The 18,461-nt window shown below is 41.6% G+C and overlaps 1 protein-coding gene across 2 annotated transcripts in view; it reads right to left on the minus strand.

Annotated features, from left to right (window-relative positions):
* The window catches only part of LOC119399155 (uncharacterized), a 50,339-nt gene that overhangs the window by 8,394 nt on the left and 23,484 nt on the right, over nt 1-18,461 (minus strand). For both annotated transcript variants that reach the window (XM_037665973.2, XM_037665980.2), the window contains exons 9-15: nt 14,537-14,623; nt 11,550-11,644; nt 7,040-7,156; nt 4,226-4,286; nt 2,418-2,528; nt 1,177-1,241; nt 1,014-1,085 (exon numbers count right to left, since the gene is read on the minus strand). In XM_037665973.2, coding sequence (XP_037521901.1) covers nt 1,014-1,085; nt 1,177-1,241; nt 2,418-2,528; nt 4,226-4,286; nt 7,040-7,156; nt 11,550-11,644; nt 14,537-14,623 — 608 coding nt within the window. The remainder of the gene's footprint in view (nt 1-1,013; nt 1,086-1,176; nt 1,242-2,417; nt 2,529-4,225; nt 4,287-7,039; nt 7,157-11,549; nt 11,645-14,536; nt 14,624-18,461) is intronic.

The raw sequence follows: 18,461 nt of genomic DNA on the forward strand, positions 1-18,461 counted from the left end.
ATGCTAACATTTCCCATTCCCCCCCTTACTCAACATGCTTCAATGGGCCTGTAAGGTACTGTGAAAAATAAATACCATAAAACGAAGCATGTAGACTCTCTAGAATACAGAAATGATAAATGATGACTCGACAACATCAGCTTTTATTGCTGGTGGGGATTACACTGTTCCTGATGCTTTTGTCAGCAAAATATGCACAGCAACATGATTGCCGCATGATGAGTGGTACTACATAAAGTGAAATGCTGGTGTATCGGTGCTGGTCCCAAGTTCGATCCCCAGACCAGGAAGAATTTTTTGTCAACTAAGAAGCTTTCTTTCTGAGAAATCTGTATGGATTTCTTGTAGCTTTATGCTATAAAGGGGTGACTGTCAATTTTCCTTTTCATAACACTTCCACCACCTTGCGGAATTCCACAGAACTGATTTGCAATATTAAAAATAAAAGCAGTGCATGATTTTTTTTATCAAGAACAAACTGCTGCACAATAGTGATAACGTTGCAAAATAAATTTTTCTGCAGTGTTGTGCAATCTATATATAGTTTAAAGTGTCTTTCACATTGCAAGCCTCAATGATCCAGAAAGGCAGCTTGACAGATGGAAACACCCAGAAATATGAAAAATAACACAAAAGAAACGTTGACTCAACATGCCACAATCTTTGAAAATTTCGCATTATGCTCATTTAGAAGCAGCCCAGTTGAACGGACCTACAAGGAGAAATGCATGTTTTCAAGGATGAAATAAAACCATTTTCCAGACAGTCTTCATTTTACTACTACTTAGTGAAAAAAAAAAAAGAGTGGCAATAGAATTTTTTGCCATTTAATAAGAACATTTTGCTAATTGTGCACCAGCAGTTACAATTAAGGTGCTGTTTTATTGTACAGTGTACAAGTGCACCAAAATCAGTTTGCAAATCGTAACGCTCTCATAACTAAAAAGCAGTATCACTTTTCACTGCTTAAAAACATGAACGCTGAGGAAGAGAAGCAGGTGGAGACAGCTTACCCAAGTGCATGCATCCCTGTGTCAACCACAAGGCGACAGGCACGAAGCATTTCTTGGGACAGGTGTCCAAACCTGAAATATTAAAAGCAAACAAAGCAGCAGTTGTTTGTTATCCTCTACCAGCGAAGGGGAAAAAAAAGTTGCTTTTAAGGATCCCACTCACTTGTCATGGAGAGTTCTGTAGACACCCAGCTCATAGCCAAGGTATTCACTGTACAAGCCCCAGCCCTGTACACCATAGAAAAAATAAATAACTTTTAGTTCTTTTGGCACTGCTGTGCTTTCTAACGTTCATTTTAGTGTTAGCTTGTCACCAAAATACTGGCCAGTGCCACTAGGTTATAGTCGGGTACAACTTAAGAAGGCAGGAAAGACCTTGTCCAGTTGACTGAAGCATGGAAGCCAATGCCTTTGCGACTAAAGAAATAGTGATGGCATTTGCGACTTAAAAAAACAAAAAAAAAAACAAGCTATACGTTTGCGTGCACAGCGCAACTATTTCTGCTCTTTCATCACTGAAATCTTTCAGACCGATTAATATAAGATGATTGGCAGCAAGCACCGCTTTGCCTTTGACGAAACACTGCGATTCAATGCCACAGTCTGCAAACTTCAGCACAGCATTAGGTGAAAGTATAGCAAAAGCACTGCCATGATCCTAGATATCATAGCCATCTTTGTTTATTTGAGCAGTGCTAACAGCACAAGCAGCACTTTCTGAAGTTGCGAATAGTTATGCATAACACAGCGCTAGTTTTGTTGAAGCAAGTGCATATCTTTCTAATTAAGTGATAGAGGTTATGTAGCATACTTTTGACATGTGGAGATAAAAAATGTATTTAATGTATTTAATTAAACAGTTGTGAAGAATAATAACAAACACAGAACATACACTATATTTGCTCCCATAATGATGGCTTAATAACCGATAATGGCTTATACAAAAGCAATTATTTTTGAAACAGAGTACAATAATGTTAGTTTGTTCACTACACTAAAACTAAACATCCAGTGCTTTTCAAATAAACTAATTGTTCTTGATTTTTGTGTCACACACTTAAATGAAACTAACTAGAACGAAATAGAAACTAACTAGAATAAGCAGATATTCTACTGCGCTTATAAAGCTGGCATTGTCTATTTCACAGTTCTGTACACTCTAAGTGTAAACTGATTTCATGCAGTTAAAGTCTGCAGAAAGCCTGCTACTGCTGCCATGCAGACACAGTATACAACTTTTCATAAGTGCTGACAAAGGCTACTGCTAGGACCTAAGTACACTTTCTAAGTTGTAATGCATGATTCACATGTTAAACACATTTCTGGAATGGAGGTGTATGAACCTAAACTTGTATCTGTTGCAGAAGGCAACCAGGGCAGTATCACTATGATCCTGGAACTCACCTCAACATAGGCAGTGTGGAGAGGGAAGTGCACAGGTCCGTCATTGTAGCGCCGGTCTTCAATCTGGCTTCGAAACGATGGCATGCCAGGCAGCTCCATAGCGTAAGAGCCCTGTGAGCAGGTTCACAACCCATTGTTTGCAAGCTACGTAGTGTGTAGAAGTCACCCTTTTCCCAGTGTCAACAAGCTTTTTATTGAATAAGCAGATCCTTTTCTTTATGTGTTAAGAAAGCAAATGGTTATGACCATGGCAAAAATTAAATAAAGGCTGAGAAGCGCCACTGCATGCATAATATTTATGGCCAGATGTTCATATATGACAGTGGCAGCTCTTACACATCTGGCAGTAAAATACACTCAAACCTCAATATAAAGAACACGGATATAATGAATTATCGGTGATAACAAAGTAAATGAAAACTAGTCTTATCACAGAAACAGTGTTACAAATAAACGTTTATAACGAATTTTTGGATATAACAAAGTTACTTTCGTGGCAGATGTGGCTTTGTTATAATGAGGTTCGAGCGTGCCTGTTTCTGCTGGAGCTACAGTAAAAAGCTTGTTAATGAAACCCTCATAAATTATGAAAAGTGGATAAGTTAGACACATCCTCTGGTCCTGGCAAGTATATGCATCACTTAATGGCATCAACCTCTGATTAATTTGGGTATATTTGACTACACAATGGTTAACTTGGACGATTCACGAATTGCAGTGAGCAAGAAGTAAAGCAAAAGGGCGGAAACAGTGGGGAAACAGAGCGGAAACATAGTGTTGCAGCCCACACGGCCATAACCAACAGCGATAGGAAAGTCAAAACGTTTCGTGCATTTACCAGCACACAAGTCACTGCATTGGTCAGTGGCTGTGTGGTCACCACACAGCCCGCGAACTGTGTGGTCACTGTCCATGTTCCTGGTCAGCGAACTAGGTGCCATCCATAGAGGTTCTGGCAAACGGTAGTTTTGTTTTGACTCGAGCATATAGGCCGTGCTTGTGCCTTTCGAAACGAACAGACACTATTTATGATGATCGCAACTTCAATTTCATTCACAGTGGCTGCGGCAAACAGTAGATAATCCGTCGCCGGCTAGCTCACTGACATAAATTATCATGCACACATGGTGGTACTGGTGGTAAAGAGGAGTGGGGGGTGGTGGTGAAAAGCACATCTCGGATGTAGACAAAGGCGTTGTGCCAGGGCTCCATTGTGAGGAAGTCAAGAGGTGACGAGAACTGCAGCTTTTGTGCAAAATAAGAATAGGATATGGGTAATAATTCAGGCAATAAAAGTATGTTTATGTAGTAGGCTTTCATTTATTGTTTTCTTGATACTCTCAATAATTTGGGCATATTTTTTTAGATCCGAATTACTGACGAGCTACTACTGTTTTAAAGGTTTACAAGCAGGGTCTATACTACCAATTTGAAGTCATTTGGTCTTTGTACATTACTTGCTCAGTTACATAGCAAGAACCAGGAATGCACATCAACAAAATTTGCATGCACACTACTTGTGGAGTCTCTTTATTAATGGTTGCTCAACTGCATAGGGCGTCGCCTTGCTTCTCACAGATTCTACGTCATTCACAAATCATGCACCTCACACTTTAGTCAGAATTTAGTTTTGAATAGAAAAAAAAAAAAAATTTGAAGACACTGACACCACAGCTCCAAATATGCTCCAAACTGTTCATGGCACTGAGTCAATCGAATCTATCTGCAAAAGAGGCACTTATGTGCCCTTCACTGAATAAATAAAGCAGTTGAAAGTTGTTTATTTAGCAGCTATACTTTCAACCTACCTGCAAATGGTGACCAGGGTTGCCTTCATGCAATGCCAACGCAGCCATGAGGTACTTGGGCCTTGATGAAGACAAGTTGACATTAAAGCCATAAGCAGCGAGCACTTCTGACCACACCAGTGTAAATGAGCAAAAAGTAATGTCTGTCATTCTCCTATAGCCACAGCCCATAAAAGAAGCGATATTTCCAGGAATAAAATTTCACCCAATGCATTGAACTAAGAGCACATGGGAACCAGTTTTAAAGACCACATGAAGTAATAACTCTTTCGTTACCACGCCTATTGAAATCGATCATGGGTGATCAAATCGACGATTCAAAACATCAATCACCCATGATCGATGTTTTGAATCGTCGATTTTGGCATGTTGAATTCGTTTGTTGTGAACCTAGCACCTACTACTTAACTTTCTGAATCAGTTTGAATTTGCCCGTTTGGCAACATAGTGATTTTTTACAGACCTTTGCGCAAACCAATGAGCGCGTGTTGTTGGGAAAATGCGCTTGGCTGACCAACTTAAGATGAAGAAATGCGTGCCACTTGGGGTTATGCTTCGGTAACATCAAAGTTCTGTAATCAAACGAACTTTTGCAAGTCAAATACCAAATTATGATGTCAGCTTTGCAATCTGACAGTGCTGAGTGGTAATAATGACCTGAAATTTATGCCAACTATTCACTTTAGTGCTGTTGTTTGGAGTCGAGGAAGATTTTCTCGAGCAAAAATTATTTCCGAAGGTCCGCCGCATGTATAACGTGTGGATGTGGCCTTTTCAGCCAGTTTCCAGCAACTTCGATTTCGCTTCTATTGTTATATTAGACACAGGGCCGCATCCCGTGTTGCTAGTCGCTCCGATGGCGTCGTCACACGCGCATGGGTGCGCACCTGCGCCGCGACAAACGTGCGCCGCTCGAAACTATCTTTGGTGACGATGAGCTTCGAGTCCGAAGATGACAGCACCTCAGCTTCAAGCTCTGATGGCGACGATATTTTGCGTCAGCTTGGGACATCCACAGCCGTTCAGAAGTTGGTTTCGTTTACGGCCTCAAGTGGTCTCCTCCGCCGCGCGTGCGTAGCTGCTGGCCTTTGTGCACAATCTTAGAGCTACTTTGGTTACATGCAGGCCCACACGTTGCTGGGGCGCAATGTGCTGGTGCCGGCTGCAAAGCTTCTCCTCACGACACGAAGGCCGCCAGAGCAGATCTCGGCCCCGCACTACAGAGTGGCGCAAGATGTTTTAGGACTGTGCGTGATATCCTTTTTTTTCGATACTATCTGCAAAAATATGAACAGATATGCTAGGATGCATATTTTTGGAACGCCAACCTATGCGGAGAAAGGTGGTTCATGGAAAGAGGTGATGCCAGACGAACTAGTGAAGTTCATTGCACATCTGACTTATATAGGCGTTGTTCACATCGTGGGCATCCATCTATATTAGAACACCAGCAGGCTATTCTCGTGAAAAAATATACATATTATGCGAAAAGTGCATGAGAGCACCTGTGTCTCACGAAAAACCAGGAAATGCTTCACCGCATTGCACGAGCAGCGAAGCAGTACCTCGGTTTAGGTTTTTTTGTCTATTTTAATGGAAACATTGTGTAGAACATTTATTATTTTTTATACTATTCCTGGGTCATTTATCTTCAAAATATACATTCTGAATTTTCTTTGTTCCGAGTGTTTTTGCATATATGGTGTTTTTTATTGCTCTGTTTATCAGCTGACAACGAAAAAATACACTCTCAAATTTTTATACATTCCTCAATATTTTTGTTGGTTTACAACTGATATTTTTTGGGAAAGACCATTTCATTATACATAATTTGGTATGCTGTAATGCATGCTGGAGTAGTTTTCAAACTGGCAAAAACTTTCTTCCCGAGACATATGAAAAATAACCATTTTCTCGCGGTAACAAAAGAGTTAACATATGACCATGTAAAATTGAAAATGCATGTGATGGTGTGAGAGTATGGTGCTGTTGTGAATACGCATGGGCATATACAATCTCCCCACTGCCACCTTGCCAAGGGCCACTCCAGGTAGATTATATTTATGTGGCGCACCTTTTGTGGCAGAACTCAAGTACAGAAACTACAGAAACCAACAATGTTAAAGTTCAATTTTTTAGCCGTACACATTGGACACCAGTCGAAACAAGAAGTGGTTCTTTTAACAAGGTTAAAAACAAGTTTTGGATCTATCATGCATACAATCTCTTATGTTGGAAATAGCAGTTTTTGTACCTTATACAGGGATACAGGGGCAAAGTACAACTCTCACATACCAGCTTTAGACCAGAACATATATCTCTTATTTGTGTAACATTGCAGGCCGACAAATATTTTCATGGTGGTCAATTAAGCACACATAAAAATCCTAGCAAAGGAATGACTGTCAATGCTACCAGAACAACCTTTTAATGTGTAATTATACTTCAAGTATTACAAATGTAATTTAACTTGACTATAAAAATGTCCCTCTCCCCCTTCCACTTTAAATACCAGTAATCTTTACATTATCCAGAATTCTGGTTCAACACATTTAGTCCAATTAAAGCACTGTTTTACTGCATACAATATGTTCTTTTATGCCAGCTACATGGGCCGACTCAACAAACCTTCCCAAAGTGCCAAGTGACCACAGTGAGTGAAGATGTAAAAAATGGTATTCCTCATATCTTTTCATCTTTTTTTTTTTACCGTTTTGACAGATTTTTTGACATTACACTTTTAAAAGCTCACCAAATGATAAGAGTCAAAACCCTCCTTAATATTATCTGCAAAGATTTAAAACAGCTACTCACGATCTGGTCAGGTCGGCAGCATTGACATAAAATATTCCAGGGCGAGAGAAATCGGTTGTGCCTTGGATGTACATGGCACATGGCCCACCAGATTTGGAGGCATCTTGAAGCTGAATTCTGTAAACAAGTAAATTAAGTGAAAAGAAGAATTTATTTTGATAATCTGTTATTACATGACTGTCCTCTGTAAACACCCATGTACAGTACGAGCCACTGTTAAAGGGAACACTCGAACGAGCATCTTTCATATTGCTGGTCCCCTAACTGCAAGTGGATGTGGAAACATTGTTCGTGCACAGTAATAATCTGTCACAAGGAGTCAGAACTATCAACCACCAGTAGTCTTATGTAAATTTAAGCCAATATGTTTTTGCAAGAAAGCGAAATCCGGTCATGCACTGCATGCGGGTGTTCCCTTTAACAGCGTACTCCTCTGTACAAAGGTACAGAAAAGCTTTCAGCCCAACCAAAATGAAAACAGAGCCATGTAATACCGTATAAACGCGTGTAAGGGTCGCACTTTTTTTTCAAGAAATGAGGGCTAATTTTCAAGGTGCGGCCCATGCACGCGACATTTTTTTTTTTTAAGTAAAAACGCACCAGTTAGCGAACGAAGAGCGTTTATTGCAGTATACGGCATTTCTTGCGACATACGTGCTCAATCATCGTCACTCGGCGAGTCCTCAGACCTGGAGTCCGAGATGAGATGGTGTGCTGCGAAGCGCCGTCACCCCACATGCAGTCATCTTCCGTGCCATCCAAGCTGTTAGATATCCCGGCGACTTTAAAACTTCGGGACACAATGTCCGTCGACACCGAGCTCCACGCAGATGGGATCCACCCAAGTACAGTCGCCAAGGCTAGTCCCTTCACACGCAGCATGTCCGTTGTGAGTGCAAGACCATCATTCCGCACTTCAGTCACATAGCGGAGCAAGTCTTCTTCCAAATCGGGAAACTTGCACTGCTCTCCTCGGAAAGCGCGCTTAGTGCTGTTAGTGTTTCGCAAGGCTTCTTTTTTGAGCACACCAACGTCGAACACATTTCTCGTCAACGTCGAATTTTCTGCCGGCGGCACGTTTCCCATGCTCGAGAGCATACTCGATCACCTTCAACTTATAGCCAGCAGTGTAGCTATTCAGGTACTTGCCCATCTTGCCAAAACGTGAACGCCGAGTAGAAAACAAGCTAGCACGAAGGTCATCGAACAGTGCAGAAAACTACAGCAAACGGCTGGCTGAACTACTACTCTAGCTGAACTGCAAAAACCGAACAAACAACGCGAACGCCACGCAAAAGTTGGTGATGCTAATGCCGATATGGATAGCGCCGATAGCGCGTTTATATAGAGACGTGAGAAGCTAAAGATAAAATCCTGCTTTAACCTTTAGTTGGCGGGTCTATGAATACTAATAAAAAGTTAAAATTTTTAGCCCACTTCACGAACATCTTAACACGAATAAAATCCAAAAATATATATCTATATACTCTGGTGACGATGATGATGGTTGCGTTTCCTTGCGCCATCTATTGACTACGCCTAGAAGCTTAAGCGCGCGCATTTTGAATACGTATTGGTTGAGGAAAGTGTGGGTGCGGCTCTTACGCGGATTTTTTTTTTTTTTTAGAATATGCACTTCAAAAAAAAAAAAAAAAAACGGGGTGCGGCCCTTACACGCGTTTATACGGTATACAAGTTTTTTAAAAAAGCATCACAAATGAAGCGCAATGCATTGCATCAAAATACTTGCGAAAAGTAAGACTATCTAAAAAAAAGGAATGTGTACAATGGCCCCTGAAATACTTCGTTATATTTAGACAAGACAGAAGTTCTGTGAATCATCACCCAACAATTACTGTATTTGGTTATAAGGTGTTGGTGCAGTTGACGTACCCAAGTATGCACAATAACCCATATAAAACAAATATGGAGAGTGCCAGAAATACGGAGTAATCAGAAGCCCCTAAGAGAGAGAGAGAGGGAATTTCCATGGCAAAAAATTGTGCTTAATTCACAAGTGGTCAGAAAAACTTGTGAATATGGTGCTGTGGACATGTTTACATTGACCCACATTGGCGTACTTAAACTATTGTCATGCAGTCTCTATACAGGAAAGTAATGACAGAGCTTCCAGGTTACCAGCCCTGGCTTGGCTTTGTTTTCCCATTTGCTTGGCTGGCAACTACGTGGTTAACTGAGCAATATACTTCTCTGCTTTGGATTTTGAAAATGCATGGGCGATTTAGTAAAACAACGACACATTCTCCTCGCCTTCTGCTTGTAGCGATGTCGAAGTTCTCATGCCATCGCACAGGCATCAACAGAAAAAGACGGTGTGCTGCAGGGCTTCTCAAGTTGTTGTATCACGTATGTGGTGGTCATGAAAATATTTTATATTCACTGCGAGACTGGGCTACAGGTGGCAGCACCGGCACCATGTTAGTGTGGATAGGCGGTTGGCGGCACGTATCCCAGTGCACACAATGGCACTTCGCTGTGGGCGGTTTGAGCTGATTGTCGGTGAATAAACCGCACTGAATGCAGCTTAATGGTGATATATATGCCCTCCATTGCCACATTAATGCACGAAGCCGTCCTAACGTTCCTATTACATGTGAGAGAAGCGCAATCTGCCAATGAATGGGGTACTGGCCTTCGTCGACAGTCGTGTGTTATCACACTGTGCTCGGTGTTTTTTCTTGTTTTATTTGTATGTGTTTAGCTTTGTTCTGCCTATACTACGATAGCAATGCTGTTGCGCAACTAAAACCAAGTGAGTATTCTTGCTCGAGCAGTTACCAGAAAAAAAAAAAGAAAGCCTGTATTTCTGCGTAAAAAGTACAACATTATGCACTGTGCATTTCTGTTTGCATAAATATGTGTGCACATTTAAAAAATTTTTTAAAAATTATCCATAATATATAGCACAGTTAATAAGCTTAGTCAACCAAACTACAGTGCTGATAAGGCGTTAACACTATGAAGATGTTTCACACACACTTGTTCTTGTTCCAGTAACAGTATAAAAAGATGCATGGAAAAGTTCAGCACGAAGGTTTCTTTCTATCATTACTTGAAGGACAATGGCGCACCAATTCTCTGGTCATTCTGCGCGACAAAAGTATTTTTTTTTCTTCAACAAATAATGTCCACTACCTTCCTTAACTCTATAACAAGGCCACACAGAAGGCTAAGTTACAATATGTATGTAAAAGAGGTGGTATGCGTTAAAGCCACGACATGATTGTGAGGCAACCCGTCATGATTAATTTTCATCACCTGAGGTACTTCAAAGCATACCTAAATCTTAGTAAACGGGTGCTTTCGTATATTAATTTCTCCTAAGCTATAATAGCTACCGGCAACTCAGTTTTATGTCGTCCGTGTCATGCACAATCCTCATGAAATACTGTGTTTAATTTTCTGTTCTTTCTAGTGGACAAGTGCCAGATTTCACTTGCAAAGATGAATACTTCTCTGTAGTGGGACTAGGACTGTACAATAAAAGGAGATCTTAAGCACAGCTAAAGCTCTTCGCATCAGTCACGAAAAACTAATCACAAGATTATACTCCTAACAACCAGTTTACCGCTATAGAAGTGCATGGCTTGAGGTCTTTTTTATTGCTAACTGGCCTTTGCAGACGCTAGTTCATGCTTTGCGGTATCACAAGGATTTTGAAGTCTCCAACACAGCACGAGATGGTGTCGCTAAAATTCTGCATTCACACCTCGAAACTTAATACTTCTTTTGCTCAGGAAGACGCCAAATGCACTATGTGATGTGCTTGAACGACAAAGTGGCACTCACACTGAATGATTTTGGCGAATGGACGGTACAATGGTTACACCAAGTGTCATACCGACACGTGCATGCACTCATTTATTAGAATACATATAAGCCTCGGAATGCTAAATGCTTGTTTACATCGTGATAGGCATACGTACAAGCATTTGAGACTGTGCCAACACAATGGAATAAGCTGCCCTCTGAGAATGTGCATGACGTTCGCACACATGCGAACACGTTGTGGCTAGCAGACAACGCAAGGAGCCATCCACACTACGGGGTTTCGTCCGCTCGCCGCTAGGGCAGTGTCGCAGGCCCAACTGGGCATATGTTGCACTAAAGGGCAATAATGGCTATAATGATGTAATATCAGCTCCCCATTTAACTTCATTCAATCAGGTTTCAGTGTTTCATTCACTCGAAGACACTTCCCTCATTCCAAGGTGTTCTTGAGGATTAAAGGGTGAATAGCAGCCCATTTAACAGCATCGTAATTTGCTGGATGGACATATATATGTCATTCCATTTGCCCTCTTCATACATGTATTCACTAAAGATGTGCATCTTAATTTCAATTTTAAAGCTTCACTGCCAATGTAGAAAGGCTCCACAGACTTCTAGAAATGCAGAGAGACCTTCTTGCTGATCTTCGTCTCAGTAACACTGCTTCAAAATATGACAATTTATATTTCTTAATGCACAAATAAAGTAAAAAACTAACCTGAGAGGGGATTTTGGCACTGAGGAGAAAATAGTTAGCAGCTTAGGATTGATTTCTTCATCAAGCAGCTGTTCATACATCCTCACAACCTCCTCCTACAGAAAAAGAACAAAGACATTTGGGTCGAAAACTGGGTCACAAGCATTGTACAAACACACAGTAGCATTCCTGCTGAGCAGCTATACATACCCCGCAGCGAGGCATACACTGGTCTGGGTGTGAGTGGAACAAACAGTAAACATCAAGCTAAGTCTATCTAACCTTTTCCTTAGCAATGACAAGTGTTGACAGCTTTCCTTCGATCTCTTCTGAATCACTGTAGAGTAGAAATTCAACCCCTGCAATATTGCTGGTGATGCTCCCACTGCACCAGCATTCAGAAATCCCTCCCATTCGATGCTAGACCTCGTTATCGTTTGCAGTGCTTCAAGTTCCTGCAAAACATCTTTTTTTTATTTTTAGAGCATTTTTTCATTTTGCTATCATTACTTTAGATATTGAAAAAATCTGAAACAAAGAATCTGAAACTACATTTTCAGTACAAAAATTGCTGTAACCTGTACCATGTTTCTCCTTTTAATGGCATGGCTTGTCAAAGCAGAATGAGGCACGAAGCACTTAAAGTACATTAAAAGCAAAGACTTTTGTCTCATAACTGGTGTTAAATCTTTGTTAAAAATAAAGTTGACCAAAATAGAATTCATGTGAAATATAAGTATTTTTATTTTCATATAGTACATGATATCTGTTTCTCGTTATCTTATCTGGTTACTTCTCTGTGCTTCCTGGAAGTGAGAAAAAAAGGATCTATTGTGCAAGGATAGGCTTTCAAACAAGGCCTAGGACAGCTTGACGAACTATATTACTCCCTATAAACATGTACATACATATAAGAAAAAGAAAATATTTTTAAAAGAAGTTTCTAATTGTAACTATAGTTATTGAGAACATCGATGACCAGAGACCGGATATTAGGCAAATGCCTATTTAGTGCCTTGTGCTTCTACTGTGCCATTTTGATATATGAGCATGAATTAGAGGTTAAGAAGGGCTTTTACAGTGTTTTTATAGTGCCTTTAAATGCCTATAAATGCCTATATTCAAAATTGGCACTTCTATGAAGACTACTGAGCCTCAAGTTTTGCTCAGGGGTGCAGATTGAGATCATTATTCATGTTACCCCACAACAACGACTGTTTGAAACTATGGGGTTCAACCTAGTCCTCCAGTTCAACCAACTCCCGGAAACAACTGCTAGCAGCAGTGGGACACGCCGGCGAGCATTCTCCGCCGTGTCGACATGGTGTGAGCGGTTGGTGAATGCGAAACCGCGGGGAGCCGTCAGCGGAGAGTGAAGAGCAAAAAAAGAAAGAAAAATGTGATGTGCACGCGACTTTCCTTTTGTTTGCAATTTACGTTTTGAGGGTCAGTAGCGTAGCCAGAAATTTTTTTCAGGGGGGGGGGGTTCAACCATATTTTATGTATATTTGTGTGTGCGTTTGTATGTTTGCGTGTGTGTGTGTATATATATATATATATATATATATATATATATATATATATATATATATATATATATAAATATGCAAAACTGAGAGGTTTTCGGGACCCCCCACGCCCCATTTGCCTGGCTACGCCAGTGGTTCATTGTCAGGGGAGAAATTGGCTCTACGCGATTCGACCCGGCCAATAGGGGGAATCCCTCCCTTCTGGTCTTTTGACGATCTCGCTATCTGCTCCTGCTCTGCCCTTCCATTATGCTGAAAAGACACCCAAGAGTGCATTGATTTGACAGTGGACACTTGACTCACTGTGCAGAACACGGGAGAGACCGTGTGCTGCGAACCGTGCGGGACAAAGCACAATTGCACCGCCATGTCCACTGTTGGCGCCTTTGTGCCATCTTTACCAATAAAATTTTGTTTTCCTGTCATAGATAAAGGTTGCGCAAGTCTTCATTTCAAATTATTTGCATTTATGTGAAAATTTATTGTGCCTATATGTATTTACAATACTGGAGGCCTAAAACGTTGTTTTGCCTGCCTATTTTTGGCGCCTAAAACGACCTTTTTTAATGCCTAAAAATCCGGCCTCTATTGATGACCGGTTCCCAAGAATAGGCACAGATTGAACCAAGAAGGTACAACTATTCTTGTGCACGAGCAGATTTTAAAAACAATGTATGCCAAGGTCTAAAAACATGATAAAAGCATCGATGGCCAGCCCGTATGTCAGTAGCGAAGGTGCAAGGCACGAAGAATCTCAGTTACCCCTCAGTATCATTCTCTGAAAAAGCGAGCCACTACCTTGGACTTTGATCACATCTTGAGTGAAATTTTAAGAGAAAATGTCACCTTCGTCTATTTTGCTTTTGTTTTGGGTCTTGTCCATAGGTCGGCAAATAAGTTGGAGCTCACTCAGACTCACTCAACAAATATATTCTGCTCTGAAGGCTCATTCGGACTCAGACTCACCAAAATTTTCCTAAACTGAACTCAGTCAGACTCAGACTCACTAAACTTTTTCTCAACCAGACTCACTTGGACTCAAACTCACCAATACATTACTCAGTCTGACTCACTCAGACTCAGACTCACGGCTTGACTTGAGTCTGAGTGAGCCTGAGTGAGTTGACTCATGAGTCCGTAAGAGTAAAACTACCTTATTTCGATCCTGGTGTCAATGCACTTTAATGCCAATATCTCACATAATCGGTGCTCTTCGATACGCCTTTTAATCTTATACCTTCAAATACGAGTTATCAATAACCCAGTAATCCAGTAAGGACATTTTTGTGGAATACTTGGCTCAAACGAGATATTTTTACCAAGAACTTCCCGTGAAACAGTTTCCAGCGGGGGAGGCCATCGCACCCCTCCCAATTCAAGTCTCTGGCCAATAAATATTGAGGCACCGCATTAACGTGAGTGCGTTGAGATATGTGATATTTGTTGAATATTTGATATTTAATGAAGTTAAAAACTTACACTTGATTTGCACAGGAAAGATGAATCATTGCGAATCATCTCAGAAAATTCCTTTGGGCTTGCATCAGAACCCAGGGACTTGATAACCTGGAAAATGTTAAGGTCAACTAAAAGGTGCATGAATCACAAAGAAATACAGCTTAAAGTTATATGCCTGTTCTAAATTTCCAGTGGTGTTGGCTACACAGTCTGTGCAGCTAGTAACTGTAATATTTACCAAGGTTTTAACGTCAGAAGCACAGCAGCAGATTATTCCAGTGTAGAGCTCTGGAATAATTCCGTAAACCTTTTCGCATCTCAGTGCACCTTATCTGAGGACGCGTACTAACACACTTATGCATGCATGGACATATGTACAAACCATTAGCGCACCCAGGATTTCTCTCAAGGGGGGGGGGGTTGAAAATTCTGAGAAGACTACAGGAATGTGGAATGGAGAGGGGAGGGCAGGCACATTGCATAATACGCCATTCCGTTGCTTAGGCTGGAGGAATGCAACGACAAATAAAATATGTGATAACGAATAATAATAATAATAATAATAATAATAATAATAATAATAATAATAATAATATCAAATGTGATGATGACCTTTCACGTTTTACAGCAAGATTTTGAAAAAGCTTGAGGAGAGGGCCAAGAAATCGTTCAGTGAAGCCATGCACGCAGAAAATAAACGGCAAATTGAATAAACCAACACGTAATATAGTTCCAACAAAGATGTATGGCAAATACTTATTTTTGCAAATTTTTCAGCTCCATGTAGTGATAAGGGTGCTGACATGCCGGCCTGCTGGCGGTTGCACAATGCTGTTTAAAAAAAATGATTACTATGGTAGCGCAAACAAATGGCACGCAAGAAAGGCACACAAGGACACCCGGCGCCGTGTGCTTTTCTTGTCTTTTGTCTGATTACCACATTAATCAGGAAATGTCATACAAACAAGCCCCATTGGCAACTTTAGTAGTTAAAAAGCTCTGCAACTGAGAATTTTGTGCATAATGCGAACAGAATATCCTATATTATACTTCCTTCGAGCCTCGCCAAACTACAAATCTGAAAGTGCATCGTAAATATTGATTATAAACTTTGTAGCATTGATTATAAACAGTATGCACAGCTCAATGCAGCACACATATGTACAGTACAATTCTCCAATTCTCCAACTCTCCGTCTGTGTTGTCCATGTTTTTTCTTGTCCTCAACTTTGCAGCGCTAAATTTTTCTGCAGTATGTTCCAACTAGCCCCCACCCAAGCTCTTCCGAGTACAATTCTCAGCTCACGGAAACTGCATTGTAGCCACGCTTACTGATTTACCATGTCATTTGGGTGCACAGGTTCGGCGAATGAAGTATCCTCAGTGTTCTAAAAGGAAAAATACGTTCTTAGTGCGTAAAACGTTTCAGAAAAGAAGACATCTTTTTCTGAAACGTTTTGCGCACTAAGAACGTATTTTTCCTTTTAGAATGCAGTAGTACCAACCAGCCCAAGTAGCCACCTTGTTATCCTCAGTGATAAGTGACTGATCGATTGACGCATCTGAAGGCGATATGTGCTGAGTCATTGGTTCCTTTTTGGCCGTAATCGGGCATTCCGGTGCTGTTGCTGTGTCTCTTGAATCTGAACATGGAATCTTTTTCGGGAAGTAGGTGAGGATCGCGTTCGACTGGCGCTTCAGCGAGATGCCTGTGGTGTGGTAGCTCATTGTCGACGCATATTTGCGCGGCAGACACAGAAGCAAGCTCTAGCAAGTGAACTGAACGTATGTATGGGTGTACATCAAGCTTTGTAGCTTCCGTGGCTTCCGTCCGATGTACAACATACAAAAAAGAAGTGGTAAAAAGAGAGAGGGCGAGAGTTGTCTACTGAAAAAAAGAGGGAAAATGTGGCACCCCAATATACCTTTCGCACTTTGCAAAGCCCTTTTTTCTTGTCACACGTCCTTGAAAACATTTACTCATTCTGCCACGTCTCTTACTCCTCCCATCTTCGCAATGTATGGATTTCGCATAGCATTCGTGCTTGCTTGGGGTCCCTGCATGCATGCGGTACTGCGGCATGGCTGGCGACGCACACACCAGTTGCTCCAAGGCTTGCTCAGAAATGCAGGAACCACAGTGTATGTGCTTAAACTAATATCGTCATGTGCTCGTGCTGTACGGCCTCCGGGGTTTGCGGTCGCTTTGACGAACGAGCCGTGTACGAGGTTGCCTTTCTCCTCGCTGCTCCAATGCACCTCGTCCATCCGCTGTCAGCAAAGTTCAGAAGAAATACACGACCACCCCACTGGCGACACCATTTGCCTGCAGAAAACGCAAGCCCCGAAGAAAACAGAAAACACTTGTTTCGAAGCGCAGCCGATGCCCTCTTATCTTTGGAACTTTGAGTGAGCATTGTCCCTACGTTTCGGAATCCATACGGTTTTTTCTTGAGAGTTCGAGGGAGGGAAACATATGAAGAGGGCTTCTTTTCTTGTTTGGCGGGTATGAAAGGGTGAGTCAGGCGGTGGTGGTGCTCACCAACAAAAGATCAAAGGAGTGACCGGTGGGAATGAGTTGAAGAGTAAAAAGGGGTGGGGAGCTCCTTTGGCATGTGGATGTGTCAAAGTGGAGTGTTAGATGAGAGACAGGGAAAGGGGGATACTTGGAGTGCCAGACTGTGTGAGGCTGTACGCAGACATCTTTTTCTTTTTTCTTGTGCTCTGCGCAGGGAAAAGCGAAGACACTACGTGTAGGTTGCCTTGAGCGTGGTTCACGATTGGGGTCACTTGGATCTGCCAGTATTAATTTCCGGTAATTGGTTTAAGCTGCGAGGCCTATAGTTTCAAGAAACTTGATTCGGTGGTCTGCATCTTTGCAAAATTGTGGACGTCTTTTCCGTTTTTCTTGCCGGTTCTCAGTTCCGCTGATGTAGCTGGTGTCGCAGCCAATACAAACAGTTTTGTTGAAGATGCCTTGGGTTCACTCTTCCGGTGGCCAGTCTTTGGGAGAAGGCAGAGAACGCGCTATTGTATTCGTAATGCTTAAAACATTTTCACAAACCGCCTGTCCCCATTGTCGGCTGCGGGCCATGCGCTCGGAGGGGTGGGGCGTCAACAAGACCGTTTTTTTTCTTTTGTTTTTTCAGCAGCCTAGTACACCGGCGGCTTTTCGAACATGTGATTTCGCTTTGAAGTCGCGCGCGCGGCATCGTTTGCGGTTTTGAACTGGCTTCGACCCGGGCTTTATCCCTCCCGTTTCGGACTGCACGTGTGTATAGCACAAGCAGAAGGGCCATTTGCGTTCTTACTGTCAGTGACTCAGCCGTCCGCGGAAACGGGCGATGGTTTCGCTAGCGCCACGGATAGCGGAGAGTGATGTATATTTCTCTCATTATATTGATTGGGGGAGGCCTGTTGCTGGATTTCTCAGCTTGCGTCGTGTTTTTGGAAGTGAATTGCTTTCTGAATAAAATATTTTGTGTAGCCATTTTTGGCGAGTTTTCTGAATATATCATGTTTTTCTTGTTTTTCTTCAAGTGTGCTGCAGTGTGTTCTGGCTCTTCGCATTAATATCTTTACTACTGATGTATTGCAGATTTTCGGGAGGTCTAAAGTGAACTGAAAGTATTGACTTGTGTAGATGTGTTTGCACAGTTTTATTTTCAGGTTACGAAAACATCCAAAAATGACAGGGAATCCTCTGTTTCAAGGGTGAACTGAATACTCGTTCGATAAATTTAGGTGAGAGAATCATTATGACTTATGATCTCTTGACGTTCGAATGACAGTCGTTGAGACGTATCTGAGAAAGATTGTTATATTTCCCATGGCGACAGACATGGGCACAGGGTTCCAAATAGTGAAACATTTATGAGAAAGTTTGCATATTTCTATAATGCATTGTGATAAGGCAAGAAAAAGAACATTCGCACCATATGTATCT

The sequence above is a fragment of the Rhipicephalus sanguineus genome, chromosome 1 (genome assembly GCF_013339695.2).
Source record: "Rhipicephalus sanguineus isolate Rsan-2018 chromosome 1, BIME_Rsan_1.4, whole genome shotgun sequence".
In the NCBI taxonomy this organism is placed as follows: Eukaryota; Metazoa; Arthropoda; class Arachnida; order Ixodida; family Ixodidae; genus Rhipicephalus; species Rhipicephalus sanguineus.